This window comes from Bos indicus x Bos taurus, chromosome 15 (assembly GCF_003369695.1).
Source record: "Bos indicus x Bos taurus breed Angus x Brahman F1 hybrid chromosome 15, Bos_hybrid_MaternalHap_v2.0, whole genome shotgun sequence".
NCBI lineage: Eukaryota > Metazoa > Chordata > Mammalia > Artiodactyla > Bovidae > Bos > Bos indicus x Bos taurus.
The window spans coordinates 18,975,003-18,990,682 of NC_040090.1; the positions used below are offsets into that span (position 1 = coordinate 18,975,003).

The window sequence follows — 15,680 nt, forward strand, 5'->3', positions numbered from 1 at the left end:
ACAGCCCCGCCACGGAGACACATTCAAGATGAAGGTCAGTGTGAGGCAGGGAGAGCAACCCTCAGACTCTGCGGACCTCTGCAGAGAAGCTTGGGGTGGGGCGGGGTTCACTGTGATGCTACCACCACTGCCGCCTTGGGGAGCTTTGGACGTGGGAACTTCCCTCAACGTGGCCACACAGTGATGGCTTCAGCCCCTCTATCCCCACCCCCAGCCCCACCCCCGAGCCAAGCGGGGCCTCCAGCCTAGTTTACCCTTGACTACCATCAAATCCACTGCTGAGAAGTAGGAATGGATAGAGCAGGACTGTTTATCTCTGGCAAGACCCACAGGTGGAAACGCCCACCATCCCACCCACCTCGCCTCTTGCTGATCAATCCTGTGTCCATCCCATCCAGCCACATGGCTTCTGTCCAAAGCACGTGGAAGAAATCTTAAGAATTAAAAAGGTGACTCTCTTCCACCTGTTCTTGCCATTTGGGCATTTCAGTGAAAGCTGTTGTCCAATCCCCAGTTTATAGTTCACCTTTGTTTATCTTGACCGCTCCATTTGTTTTCTCTCTTCCTGAAAGATTAAATTAAAACAAAGGCCATGCCTGCTCTGTAGGCGACGCCACAGAGCATGGCACCGGATCTGAGAGGAGGGCGAAACCCTTTCTCCATCTTGATCAACTGACCATCAACGCTGCTCACCTCCGTTGACCTCTCTCCACCTGGCAGCATCTCCACTGTCAGCTGATCTCTCCTGAGCGTTGGTTGAGGTTTGGCCTGTGTGCTCAGGCCTGTTTTCCCACAATGATATGATCCTAGGCTATAACGTAGGAAATAGCAGAGGGGAGGCCAAAGGGACCCTGAACACTGAAGTCACGTGTTCATGTCATTGTTCGTTTCAGTGAACCATGCACAGCAGTTACTTGAGCTGAGGGCTCCAATGCCAGAAAATTAGATGTGATCTCAGCTCCGCCGTTAGACAGGCTCCCCAAACGTCTCCAGGGCTCGCTCCTTCCTGTTCAGCTGTCTTCTTGTCCAAGAGCTTTCTTTGTTGGCTCCTGTTATGATCGCAGTGTCGCTCAGCCCCTTCACCACTGCCTCGATCCTTTCACACTACTACAGCATCTTTCTCCACCGCGTTTATCACCAATATGGGTTTGTTCACTGGCTGTTCCCTCCCACTTGGGTCTAAGTCCCTTGAGAGGAGAGACTGGGACCTGTTTCGTGTGGTCCCTCAGGAGCCTGTGAGTGAGGGACCTCCAGTGAGACACCTCTGTCTTCTTATATGTAAAGTGGGGAGAGTAAGAAACATGCATCATAAGGGTGGATGAGATTGGGTGACCACCTAGCCACAGCAGACGTTCAACACATTTCAATGACTATTCATTAAGTATCTGTTGAACAGATACTTGCCATGAGAGACACACTGAAGCAGTAGTTGTGAACAGCCGCTTTGGAACAGAACTGCTTTAGGTCCAAGTCCTCGCTCCACCTTCCTTGGTGAAACCCTTAAACTCTCTGGGCTTCAGTTGCTCCTCAGTAAAGGGAAAAAGCAATAATACCTCAAGGGATCTTGGCAAAAATGAAATGAGATGCTGTCTGTGAAGCCCTCACCAAGCACTTGGCATTTAGTAAGCACTCATCTGCTTGCAATGCAGGCACCCAGGTTCGATCCCTGGGTCAGGAAGATCCCCTAGAGAAGGGAATTGCAACCCACTCCAGTATTCTTGCCTGGCAAACCTCGTGGACAGAGGAGCCTAGCGGGCTACAGTTCATGGGGTCACAAAGAGTCGGACACGACTGAGCGACTAACACTTTCCACTTTGAATGAATATCAGCTGTCAGTTCAGGTGACCAACAGCCGACGTGGACCTTTGCAGTAGAGGGATAGTGGGTCCGGTGCTGGACACTGAGGAATGCACAGGTGTTGTGGGACAGAGAAGGGTGGGCTCCAAGAAGCCTTCCTGAAGAGTTTTGTGAGAACGGAGTCGGTTGGGTGGAAGTGGGAGGCAGGGAGCCTGTGCAAAGGCCCTGAGGCGGGAGAGAGTCGAGCCCTGTTGGGACCATCTGACCCAAGAGGAGGGAAGGAGTTGAGGAGCAGCAAGAGATAAACCTGGAGAACCAGGTGGAGGTCTGGGTGTGAAAGGCCTGGCTGACATGGCAGCCTCTGCCCGGGAGACCACAGGGCACCATTGCAGGCTGTCACCCCGCGGAATGACAAGACCCATGGGCATTGAGGCCAGCCACCCTGGGCAGTGGTGCGGTGCACGGGGCACCATTCCCTCCTAGGACAGCATACTTTGTCATTCAGGACTTGTAGCATCGCCTCCTTACAGCAGGGATGGTGAGAACAGTGCAGTACAGTACATGGCTGTGCCACAGCATTTATTGAGCACCTACTGTATGCCCCACACTGTGCTAGGTTCTGGGGATACACATGGGAACACAAATCCCTGCCCTCTAGTAGGGAGAGTCAGCCAGTGAAGAAAATAAATACATAATATGTTCCATGGCGACATATACGGCGGCAAAAAATAGAACTAGGACATGGAGTGTTGAGTAGGGTGAGTGTGTACACTTCCGGCTCAGCCGTCAGAGAGGGCCTCCCCGAAACGGTGACTTTGAGCAAAGATGGAGGTGAGAGCCTAAGCCCCTGGACGCCCCAGGGAAGAGCACTCAGGGCCAAGGGAGCAAGTGCCCCAAGGCAGGAGGTGCCTGTGAGTTTCAGAAGGAGCTGGGAGGCCACTGTGGCTGGAGTGGAGGGAGCAGGTGATGTAGGAATTGGGAGGGGTGGTCTGCTGCCACCTTTTAGATTTGAATCATATACACTTTGTGGGTTTTTTAAAATTTTTTATTTTATTTTTGTGGCTCAAACAATTTATTATTTACACACAAACAGGCAGTTTGGGCAGAGCTCTGCATGGGAGGCTTGCACATCATGCAAGGCGTCCAAGTCCTGCGTTTGAGGAGGGGGAGGGGAGGCCCCGGAGAAGGGAGGTAGGGATGGGAGGGGGAAGGGAGGTGAGAGGGGAGGGGCGGAGGATCCTCTTCCAAGACTCCACTTGCAGGGCTGGCCACTGGACCCAGCTGTGACCTGGTCTGTGACGTCTTCCTGCCAGCCTTGGGAGTCTCAGGGCGTGAATTCTGGGCTCCGTTCGTGGCCCATATTGGAGGTGTGGGGACCGCAGACTCTACCTGTTGACAGGAGAAGGACCACCCCCTGCTAGAAGCCTCTGTGGACATTTAGCTGTGGCTTCTAAATGGAAGGCCAGATTTTTTTATTTTATATTGGAGTATAGTTGATAAACAATGTTGTGTTCAGCAAAGTGACTCAGTTATACCTATGCATGTATCTCTTCTTTTTCAAATTCTTTTCCCATTTGGCTGTTACATAATTATGAAACTATACCCCTGTCTCAGACTGCTGCAGCCTGAGTTCTAATCTAACCCTGCATTGATTTCATGCTTTGCTTTCTGCTCTTCATAAGCTGTAGTCCCTTTGCTTTTCCCTGTGTCCTTTCTGGTCTGTTCTCCACACTAGCCGGAGGGATCTTCTTAACGTGTGGATCTTGTCAAAGTCTTCCGTCTTCACTTGTTGAATAAAATCCCTCGCCATTCTCAGGTGCCCACGTGACTTGTCAGCAGCTAGCTGCCCCCGAGGCAACACCTCCCACCCTCCCTAGCACCCGGAGGTCCCCTGGGCTTTGCACTGCTGCTCCTTCCCTCTGAAACCCTCTCCCACCTCCTGACGTTAGCATGAATGTGTTCCTCTAGGAGACCCACTCTGCCCACCCCATCTAGATGCAGCAGGAGCTTTCGCCTGCCTCCATTCTCTAATGCCTCCTTCCTTCGTAACACTTACAACAGGGGCGATTCGTGTTTCACTTGTATTTTCCTCGCCCTGTAGTCCTCAGCCTCTACCTGAGCGAGGACCAAGTCTGCCTTGTCTCCAGCTTTCTGTTTCCAGCTCAGAACCTGGAATCTGACACACAGTTGGGCCCCAGTGTTGAATACAAATTCTCCTGAAACCTACTAATTATCCCCAGAACAGCCGGCACCAGTTGTCTCCTGCCACGAAGGTGTCCAATTAATAGCTGCTCATTTGGTGTGACTTGAGGTCTGAATGTGGCCTCTAGATTTCTTCCTGCAGCTGTCAATCACTCTGTTGCAGATGCTGATTCCAGTTGCTTGAAAACAAGTGGCATCAAAAGTCAAGACTGTCACAGTCATAGTCGAACAAGTAAGTATGCTGATGTCGTTTGTCGTTGCTAATTTCTTGAAACCATTCATGAGACAACACCATCTACTTCAATAAGCTTTGAGACCCAGTGTTTGAACAGGACTAGTTATTTCCTGAACAACACAGCAGAGAAACTGATGATTACTTTTGTAAGTGTTATCAAATTTTTCTTTTCCCTTGGAAATGGTAATAGGAGAATTTAAGTAAATGTTTTAGCCAGATTGAATTTGGGTTTTTTTCTCCTGGTCTACTGTGGATTCTTCTCTCAAAGGTACTCAGGATAATAGCAATTCTGTTAGCTTTCCCAGCACTGAGACAGATCTACAGGGTCAATCCTGCTGGGCTTGGGTCTAACCGTTTAACACGTATTAAATCATGATCCTCTAACCTGTGCTATGAGAGAGGTACTCTTACTAACCCATTTGAGAGAGACAATGACTAGAGAGATTTGGTTACAGAGCAAGAAGAGGTAAATCAGGACCCAAACCCAGGCTCCAGAGTCAGTTTTAACGATGATACAATGGAACAACAGAAATACCAGTTTCTCATGAAAAACACACTTGTAGGATTAGTCCAGCCAGATGGTTGTAGCTATGGGGCCTCAGAAGAACCATACTGCTTGTCAGAAAGAAGAATCAAAGCATCATTCGACTGTCACATCGTTAATTCCATAAGAACTGGTCAGGAGTTCCATAGAGCGGGGAAGCTTCATGAACCAGTGTCGCTGGTTGCCGTAAATTTGGTGTCTCTGTGGGTGTTTTGTAACTGTTTTAGCAGAAGAGAACATTTCACAGCTCTGTAAGGCTCCAAGTAGAGTGTTCGGTCATAATTTTGAGACTAACTCCATGCAGGAGCAGTTCTCATGGTTTCATAAGAAGTTGTATGACTTGAAACTTTTTAATTTTTCACTTTTCTTTGCTTCCCTAAAGGCCTCCAGAGTTCTCATCTATGGGAATTTGTGCGAGATCTGCTTCTATCTCCTGAGGAAAACTGCGGCATTCTGGAATGGGAAGATAGGGAACAAGGTATTTTTCGGGTGGTTAAATCAGAAGCCCTGGCGAAGATGTGGGGACAAAGGAAGAAAAATGACAGAATGACGTACGAAAAGCTGAGCAGAGCTCTGAGGTAGGTGAACAGCATGAAATGCCGTGAGTCTGCCAGCACAGTTATATTAAATGGTCAGCCATAGAAAACTGGGCTTCCCAGGGGCACTAGTGTTAAAGAACCTGCTTGCCGACGTAGGTGACGTAAGAGATGCAGGTTCGATCCTGGGGTCGGGAAGATCCCCTGGAGGAGGGCATGGCAACCCATCCCAGTATTCTTGCCTGGAGAATCCCATGGACAGAGGAGGCTACAGCCCAGCGGGTTGCAGAAGAGTCAGACACGACTGAAGCAACAGCACACACATAGAAAATTACAGGGCTCTTTTTACTTGATAACCAAAAGGTCATGAGACTACACTTTGGGACTTAGTTTCAGGTGAGATTAGGGTTTGTAAACTGACACGTCATCCTTGCCCTTCTTGGCAGTGTTCCCAGGGGATCACTCTGAGGCCATCACACACACACACACACACACACACACATTTTGAACTGCATGTGGTGAGGTTCAGTCTTCAAGATGTCTGGGAAAGGTTTAAGTGTAAGTTGATAAGAGGGTGTGAAAATACCAGGGCAACCACAGGCTGGCCCCGTCAGCTGAGAGGAACGAGGGGAGAGCTCGTGTTCTGTCGCTTTCCCGGGGTGTGAACCCTCCCTGTGCTTCTCTTCTGCTGTCTTTGCAGGTACTACTATAAAACCGGAATTTTGGAACGGGTTGACCGAAGATTAGTGTACAAATTTGGAAAAAATGCACATGGGTGGCGGGAAGACAAGCTATGATCTGCTCCATCATCCAGCTCATGTAATGGATTTCTGTCTTTTCAAACAATAGATTGCAATAGACATTGGAAAGTCCTTTAAAAAAAAAAAAAAAACACCTGCCAACGTGCTGATAAAATTTCTCCACATCTCAGCTTACGTTTGGACTCAGAGTTGTTGTTGTCTGTTTGGGGGTAATGGCCGCAACCCTTAAGCTATTTTTTTTTTAACCCAAGGGGAGGAGGGAATGACCTTTTGTGGTACCCTGATCGAACATCACTTCCCTAGTGAAGAGTTGCAGAACCACAATGCCCAGTGTCATCGGTGCTGCTCAGAGAAAAAGGATCCAATTCTGCTATTTAGAGGCTCATCTGGTGGTCCCACTCCAAAGGCTCCGAAGTTTTCACATCGGTTACTGTGGCAGCTCACAAAGCAAAAAAAAAAAAAAAAGTGATTAGTTTGTAGTTCACATAGTAGGAGGGGGTCAGATGTGATAAGATAAACAGACAGATTTTAAATCGTTAAAGTCAAATTCCATAGTAAAGTTTCTTAACTGGTAAAGGAGCTAAGCCATCAAGCTGATACATAATTGGATTTAGCATAGTAAACTTTCTTAACCAGAATATCTTTTTAGCCGCTCAGCAAAACCCCCATGGCCATCTATCTGGGCTAACACACTTAAAATTAGGCACATTCTTAATTCTTGCTGAATTTGTTCCCCCTCTTCTCCAGGGTAGGGAGCATCAGATGTGCAAAAGGTTAATCCACAGACGTTTGCATCAGTTTCCAAACCACTACTGTTTCCATGGCTCAAGCTGTCAACACAATAAAATCATAATTCACCGATTCTGTCTGTGAGCAAGACATTAAACCTTTACAGAGCCAGGAATTTCCTGACGGCTCTGTAATAGGCAATTAAACTATGAGTCTCTCCCTTTGTTTTCCTACCTGATGGGTACGCAAGCTCTAAAACTCATATTTCCTTGACAAAAATAGTGACGATGGATTTACACCAGTGAATATTCGTTCACGGGTTAAAGTCTGCACTGATGTTTTCTCATCAGTCACTGGTAGGTGAACCATTAGTGACTCCAGCTAGGTGGACTGTCCCCAGGACCCCTTCCCCAGAGCAGGAAGCTTCATGTGATGAGGCACTGAACCGCAAGATAGACTGAGGGCCTCCATCTTAGAGTTTCACGTCAAAAGTCACTTGTTTTTAAAAAATGTGAATGACTGTAAAATAATCTATTTTTTGGATTCATGTGTTTCCCAGGTGGATACAGTTTATAAACAATGTGAATAAAATATTTAACATGTTACACTGTCTCTGGATTGTTCAGTTTAGCAAGGCTGACTCAGGAAACATTGCTCAGATGCTAAGTTGTGTTCAACTCTTTGTGACCCCATGAACTGCAGCACGCCCTGCTTCCCTGTCCTTCACCATCTCCCGGAATTTGCTCAAACTCATGTCCATTGAGTTGGTGATACCATCCAACCATTTCATCCTCTGTCACCCCCTTCTCCTCTTGCCCTCAATCCTTCCCAGCATCAGGGTCTTTTCTAATGAGTTGACTATTTGCATCAGTTGGCCAAAGTATTGAAGTTTCAGCTTCAGCATCAGTCCATCCAATGAATATCCAGGGTTGATTTCCTTTAGGATTGACTGGTTTGATCTCCTTGCTGTCCAAGGGGCTCTCAAGAGTCTTTTCCAGCACCACAGTCCAAAAGCATCAATTCTTGGGCGCTCAGCCTTCTTTATGTTTCAACGGTTCAACTCTCACATCCATACATGTCTGCTGGAAAAACCAGAACTTTGACTATATGGACCTTGGATGACCCTTCTATTAATATTTCCTACCATTTAGGAGATGGAGATTCCTAGAGAGTCCCAAAGATGTAAGAGATATAGGGGAGTGATCTACCCCACCACCTTTCCTTCTGAAGACAGAGTTCTCACAAGATGGAGTGCATGGACCAGTGGGGCCTACAGGTATGTTTTTGTTTGGTTTGCAAACAAACACACATTTTTATGGCTTGTGTATGAGGTGGTGTTTTGTTTTTTCCTGTGAATTAGTTGCCTTATTTGAAAATCAGGAGATGTACAGGCAAATCCAGATCACCACTTTGTTTTTAAAAGTCAGATCTGGCATCACTAGTCTCTCAGTGCTGTGGCAGGAATTTCCTGGACTGGGTGGAAGAGCATTTGGTCACTTCTTGCTGCCTCATACCTTGAACTTTGTTTGTACCCTGTTGTGTTTAGTTCGAGGTGGTGGTTTTTTTTTTTTTTTTTCAATACAATTTTTAAAGGTTACATTCCATTTACAGTTATTACAAAATGCTGACTATATTCCCCATGTTGTACGATACATCCGTGTACCCTACTTTACACTCAGGAGCTTGTGCTTCCCATTCCTCCACCTCTATTTTGCCCCCTCCCCGACTGGCACCCACTAGTCTGTTCTCTCGCTCTGTAAGTCTGCTTCTTATTATATTCACTAGTTGGTCGCATTATTTAGATTCCACAAGCAAGTGATATCATACAGTGTTTGTCATTCTCTGACTTATTTCACTAAGCATAATGACCTCCAGGGCCATCCATGTTGCTGCTAATGGCAAAATTTCATTCTTTTTGTTGCTGAGTAATATTCCATTTTATATATATGCACCACATCTTTATCCAATCTTCTTTCCATGGATGCTTAGCTTTCTTCCATATGTTGGCAAACAATGCTGCTTTGAACACTGAGGCACATGCGTCTTTTCGAGCCAGTGTTTTTGCATTTTCAGATATATATGTAGCAGTGGAATTGCTGGGTCACATGGTGGTTTTCTTATTTTTTGTTTTGTTTTTTTGAGAAGCCTCCATACTATTTTCCATGATGGCTGCACCAATTCACTTTTTTTTTTTTTTCATATAACCAGAATGGTTTTACATTTTGAAATTGGGACCCCTGTCCAACCCAGGTGAAGAGGGAAGTACCATGTTGATGCACTGGATCAAATCTCACAGTCCAGTTGAAAGAAGAGACTGTCCAGGAAATTGGCAATTATCTAACAGGAGGGGAGCTGGGAGCTTTCAGGCTGTCAGCTTGGCAGTGAAAAAGCAGAACCAAGCAGCTCTGGGGAATGGCAGGGACTGAGGTGGGGGCCGGGCAAGCAGCAGTGGACTGTACACTCACCACCTAAGAGATGCTGTCCCCCGCCGGAGGTGGGCGTCAGGCAATTCAAAGAACAAAAAAATGAATCCCTCTGCTACTCAAAAAGTTTTCCTTCTGTAAAACCATTAAACTAGCTCTGTCTCTGTATGAGTTTCCAAGGCTACCCGAAAGAAGTTACCAAATTCGGTGACTTAAAACCACAGAAATTCATTCTATAACAATTCTGGGGGATGAGTCCAAAATTAAGGCATCAGCAGGGCGACGCAACCTCCATAAGCTCTAAGGAAGACCCCTTCCTTGCCCCTTCCAGCTTCTAGAGTCTCGAGTGGTTCCTTCACTTGTGGCTGTAAAAACTCAATCTCTGCCTCCATCTACATAGGAATTGCCCATTCTCCTCTCCTTCAGTCTCTTAAAAGCTGACCTTGGAGTTTAGGACCCAGTCCAGGATGACCTCACCTGGCCATGCCATGCATGCGCGCTCAGTCGTGTCTGACTCTTTGTGACCCCATGGACAGTAGCCCCCCAGGCTCCTCTGTCCATGGGATTCTCCAGGCAAGAATACTGGAGTGCATTGCCATTTCCTTCTCCAAGGGATCTTCCTGACCCAGGAATCGAACCCACATAAGAGGAGTCTCTTACGTCTCCTGCATTGTAGGCAGATTCTTTACGCTGTGCCACCTGGGAAGCCAGATCTCATCTGGAGATATTTGCAAAAACTTTTTCTCCAAATAAAGTCACCTTCCCAGGTTCCAGAGGTTAGGATATGGATATATTATTTTAGACCATCATGCAATCCACTATACTCCTTAAAATGTGAGTTTTACTTAAACATAGATTTTCATAATATAATTCATTCCAGATCAGAAAACACAAGGATTATTTAAAATACCACATTTAAACAATAAAAAAGCAAAACAACAAAAATTAAAATGACAATGCAAAAATCACTTATCAAACAGCCAAATGATAGAATAAGTATTTCTTTTGTAAAAAAAAAAAAAGAAAGAAAGAAAGAAAAAGACCACAGTAGAGCTTTCGACATGTGAGTGATTAAAATTCTCAAAAACTCAAAAGTATACAGAACTTTTTGAGTTCACATCTATTAACCTTTCACATCTTTAAAAGCTCTGATGAGAATTTTAAAGCCTTCAGTGTGCCCTGTAGGATCATTTAAAATAGAATCTGGCCCTTTGCCTTTATCATGAAATAAGAGGCAAAGAAATGGCCAAGAAGCTTGCCCACTGTTTTTCTTTCAGAAAAGCAAGTGCTAAGAAATTTTGAAAACTTATTTCTGTAGCAGGGATTACAAATTAGAGTCATGCCCTTTTACCTGGGGAAGGGAAAAAATTAATGTGCTTTAAACTAAAATTCTGACATTGAATTTGAAAGCAACAAGATGATTCTTCAATGTTTCCCTAAGTCCAGACCGACCCTCCTTTTAGAACAGTAAATAACAGAACCAATACAATTTTGTAAAGTTTAAAAATAAAATTTAAAAAAAAAGAAAGAAAAACGAAAACATAAAAAAATAAATAAATAAAAGAAAAAAAAATAAAGAACATTGTATTAGAAAAAATAAAAAAATAAAATACCAGTAGATTTTTAGAGAGTGGTGTGCTAGAAGGTAAGTGAAAATGTCTTTTAAGAAGGTAAGAATGTGAGAAACGAAAAGATATGTCCACACAAAAACACACACACAAATGTTCATAGCAGCATTATTCATAGTAGCCAAAAAAGTGTAAACCACCCAAATGTCTGTCAACTGATGAATGGATCACTAAAAAACAGCTTATCCATACAACGGGATATTATTTAGCAACAGAAGGCAATGAAGTACAGATACCTGATAAAACATGTAAGAATCTTGATAACATTATACTAAGTCAAAGAAGCCAGTCAATGAAGATCACATGTTGTTATGATTCCATTTAGATAAAATGTGCAATGTAGGCAAATCTATAGACAGATCCCTAATGGCCAAGGGTTACTGGGCAGGATTAAATTGGGCGGGGGCAGGGGGGCTGGTGCATGACTGCTAATGAGTACAGAGATTTTTAGGGGGTGACAGAGATGTTCTGAAATTGTGGTGTTGACTGTACAACTCCGTGCATATGCTAAAAACCATTGAACCATACACTTCAAATGGATGGATTTTATGGTATGTGAAGTCTATCATCAAAAAACAGCTGGTTTCTTTTTTGAAAGAAAGTGTCAATGATCAACTGTGTCAAACACTGCCGAAAGGCCACGTTAAGGTAAGGACGAGAATGGACTTTGAGCTTTGGGCTTGTGTGTGTACGTGTGTGTGTGGCAAAAACATACATAAAATTGACCATTTTTTAACTGCTTTTAAGTATACAGTTCAGTGGCAAATATATTCACGCTGTTATGTTACCATCACCACCATCCACCTCCAGAACTTTCTCATCTTCCAAATGAAACTCTATACCTATTAAATAAGAATTCCCCACTCCCCCTCCCCCAGCCCTTGGCAACCACCATTCTACTTTGTCTTTGTGTATTTCACTGTTCTAGGTACCTCATATAAGTGGAATCATACCATACTTGCCCATCTGTATCAGACTTACTTCACTTAGCATGTCTTCAAGATTCAGTCATGTTGCAGCATGTGTCAGAATTTCCTTCCTTCCTAAGGCTGAATAATATTCCATTATCTGGATATACATCTTGTTTATCCATTCACCTATTAATGAACCCTGAAGTTGTTTCACCTTTTGACTCTGATGAATAATGCTTCACACGGCACACATCTCTTCAAGTCCCTGCTTCCACCCCTTTTGGGGATATACCCAGAAGTGGGACTCCTTGATGGGACCACTGGATTTTAGTGGCATGGAAGTCACTGGTGACCTTAACAAGGGCAGTCTGCTTGTAGGTTCAAAGAAAGGACAGAGAGAGTGAAGATAGCAAGTAAAGGCAGTTCTTAAAAGACATTTTTTCAATAAAAGGGAGCAGAATAAAGGGAACAATAACAATAAATATCATTAACACTGCTGTATGTTATATATGAAAGCTGTTGAGAGTAAATCCTAAGAGCTCTCCTCATGAGAAAAAAATTTTTTTTTCTATTTCTTTAGTGTTGTATCTATATGAGATGACGAATGTTAACGAAAATTATTAGGTTGGTGCAAACGTAACTGTGGTTTCGTACTGTGATTTTTAAATCATTATAATCAGCCTCAAACACATCTTTATTAATCAAAATAGGAACCACTACAATCAACACATTTTTGCCAATAAGAAATGTTTGCTTCTTCCTGTAATGTAAAAATCCATGCTACAGGATTCAACAAACTCTTGGAAAACATTTTCTGCATCCTGCTGGCTACGGAAGCATTTTCCCTGCAAAAAGTTGTCCCTGCAAAATGGAGATTTCACTGCATCTCATCAATTTGCTGAGCATACTCAGATGTAATGGTTTTGCTGGGATTCAGAAAGCTGTAGTGGATCAGTCCAGCAGCAGACCACCAGTGACCTTTTTTTTTGGTACAAGTTTGGCTTTGGGATGTGGCTTCCCTGGTGGCTCAGAGGTTAAAGCGTCTGCCTGCAATGCGGGAGACCTGGGTTCAATCCCTGGGTTGGGAAGATCCCCTGGAGAAGGAAATGGCAACCCACTCCAGTATTCTTGCCTGGAGAATCCCATGGAGGGAGGAGCCTGGTGGGCTACAGTCCACGGGGTCGCAAAGAGTCAGACACGACTGAGGGACTTAACTTTCACTTTTCACTTGGCTTTGGGAAGTGATTTAAAGCTGCTTCCTGGTCCAACCACTGAGCTGGTTGTTTGTCACTGGCTGTCATATAAATTCCACTTTTTGCCACGTCACAGTCCGATCCAGAAATGGTCTGTTGTTGTGAAGAATAACAGAAGATGACACTTCAAAATGACGATTTTTTTTTTCAGTCACTTCATGAGGCGCCCTCTTATTAATTAGGCTTTTTTACCTTTCTAATTTGCTTCAATGCTGAACAACCACAGCATGGCTGACGTTGAGTTCTTCAGCAACTTCTCGGGTAGTTGTAAGAGGATCAGCTTCGATGATCCTTCCAGTTGGTCGCTGTCAACTTCTGATGGCTGGCCGCTACAATCATCTTCAAAGCTCTCATCTCCTTTGCAAAACTTTGCAAAACCACTACTGCACTGTACTTCGCTAGCAGTTCCTGGGTCAAGCGCATTACTCATCTTACAAGCTGTCTCTGCTGCTTTACAACCCATTTTGAATTCAAATAAGAAAATAGCTCAAATTTGCTTTTTGCCTAACATTATTTCCATAGTCTAATGTAAATATAAGGAAAAGGAGAACATCAAGGCTGTATATTGTCACCCTGCTTATTTAACTTATATGCAGAGTACATCATGAGAAACACTGGGCTGGAAGAAGCACAAGCTGGAATCAAGATTGCCGGGAGAAATATCAATAACCTCAGATATGCAGATAACCGGAGAAGGCAACGGCACCCCACTCTAGTACTCCTGCCTGGAAAATCCCATGGACAGAGGAGCCTGGTAGGCTGCAGTCCATGGGGTCGCTGAGGGTCGGACACGACTGAGCGACTTCACTTTCACTTTTCACTTTCATGCATTGGAGAAGGAAATGGCAACCCACTCCAGTGTTCTTGCCTGGAGAATCCCAGGGATGGGGGAGCCTGGTGGGCTGCCATCTATGGGGTCACACAGAGTCGGACACTGAAGTGACTTAGCAGCAGCATGCAGATGACACCAACCTTACAGCAGAAAGTGACGAGGAACTAAAAAGCCTCTTGATGAAAGTAAAAGTGGAGAGTGAAAAAGTTGGCTTAAAGCTCAACATTCAGAAGACGAAGATCATGGCATCTGGTCCCATCACTTCATGGGAAATAGATGGGGAAACAGTGGAAACAGTGTCAGACTTTATTTTTGGGGGGCTCCAAAATCACTGCAGATAGTGACTGCAGCCATGAAATTAAAAGATGCTTACTCCTTGGAAGAAAAGTTATGACTAACCTAGATAGCATATTGAAAAGCAGAGACATTACTTTGCCAACAAAGGTCTGTCTAGTCAAGGCTATGGTTTTTCCTGTGGTCATGTATGGATGTGAGAGTTGGACTGTGAAGAAAGCTGAGCACCAAAGAATTGATGCTTTTGAACTGTGGTCTTGGAGAAGACTCTTGAGAGTCCCTTGGACTGCAAGGAGATCCAACCAGTCCATTCTAAAAGAGATCGGGCCTGGGTGTTCTTTGGAAGGAATGATGCTAAAGCTGAAACTCCAGTACTTTGGCCACCTCATGCGAAGAGTTGACTCATTGGAAAAGACTCTGATGCTGGGAGGGATTGGGGTCAGGAGGAGAAGGGGATGCCAGAGGATGAGATGGCTAGATGGCATCACTGACTCGATGGACATGAGTCTGAGTGAACTCCAGGAGTTTGTGATGGACAGGGAGGCCTGGCGTGCTGTGATTCATGGGGTTGCAAAGAGTCAGACACGAATGAGAGACTGAACTGAAGTGAATGTAAATATAAAATAAACAGCAAGTAATAAATCATTATCAAAAAACATAAATGAGAAATGCACATTAAAAAGTTGTATAACATAATCACATTTAGAATGTATCCCAAAATCAAACAGCAAATTTCAACAATGCAAAAACCAGTTACATTTGCACTAATGTAATATTATTATTTTGACCTCACCACACAGTGTATGGAATCTTAGTTTCCCAACCAAGGATCAAACCTGGGCCCGTGACTAGAGCACCAAGTGCTAACCACTGGACTGCCCAATTAAACTTATTGTGATAACCATTTCAGGATTTATGTGAGTTGAATCATTATACTGTACACGTAAAATTTATACAGTGCTGTGTGCCAATTACATATCGATAAAACTGGAAAGAAAAAAAGGGAAAAATAAAATTCAAAGAAGTTAAAACTCATAATCAGATAAAAAGAAGCAAGCTAATGAACAAGAGATCTAAGTAACTTTCAAAACTGGGAAATTTGCTGTTTTCCCAATAGAATAAAGTTCTGGTCCCTTGTATCTCAGAAGCTGTGTATAAAGGCTATTGGTTTAAACAAATAATATACTATCCTTGTGAAACCAGTATTTTCAATTTTAAGGGTAAGTATCTGATAACAGGGGGCTTTCCTAGTGGCTCATCAGTAAAGAATCTGCCTGCCAATGCAGGAGACACAGATTCAATTCCTGGGTCAGGAAGATCCCCTGGAGAAGGAAATGGCAACCCATTCCAGTATTCTTGCCTGGGAAATCCCATGGACAGAGGAACCTGACTGGCTACAGTCCATGGGGTCGCAAAAGAGTTGGACATGGCTAAGCAATTAAACAACAACAATCTAATAACATGATATTCAGATTAAGAATCTTGAGACATTTCAAGTTACATATGGAGACTAAAGAAATCAAACACCAGTCTTC

General features: G+C 44.2%; 1 protein-coding gene across 2 annotated transcripts in view; it reads left to right on the forward strand.

Moving 5' to 3' along the window:
• ELF5 (E74 like ETS transcription factor 5) overlaps positions 1-7,409 on the forward strand; it is a 33,152-nt gene extending 25,743 nt beyond the window's left edge. For both annotated transcript variants that reach the window (XM_027562687.1, XM_027562686.1), the window contains exons 5-7: positions 4,163-4,231; positions 5,161-5,356; positions 6,015-7,409. In XM_027562687.1, coding sequence (XP_027418488.1) covers positions 4,163-4,231; positions 5,161-5,356; positions 6,015-6,111 — 362 coding nt within the window. In that variant the 3' untranslated portion in view covers positions 6,112-7,409. The remainder of the gene's footprint in view (positions 1-4,162; positions 4,232-5,160; positions 5,357-6,014) is intronic.
• Positions 7,410-15,680: the final 8,271 nt, after the last annotated feature.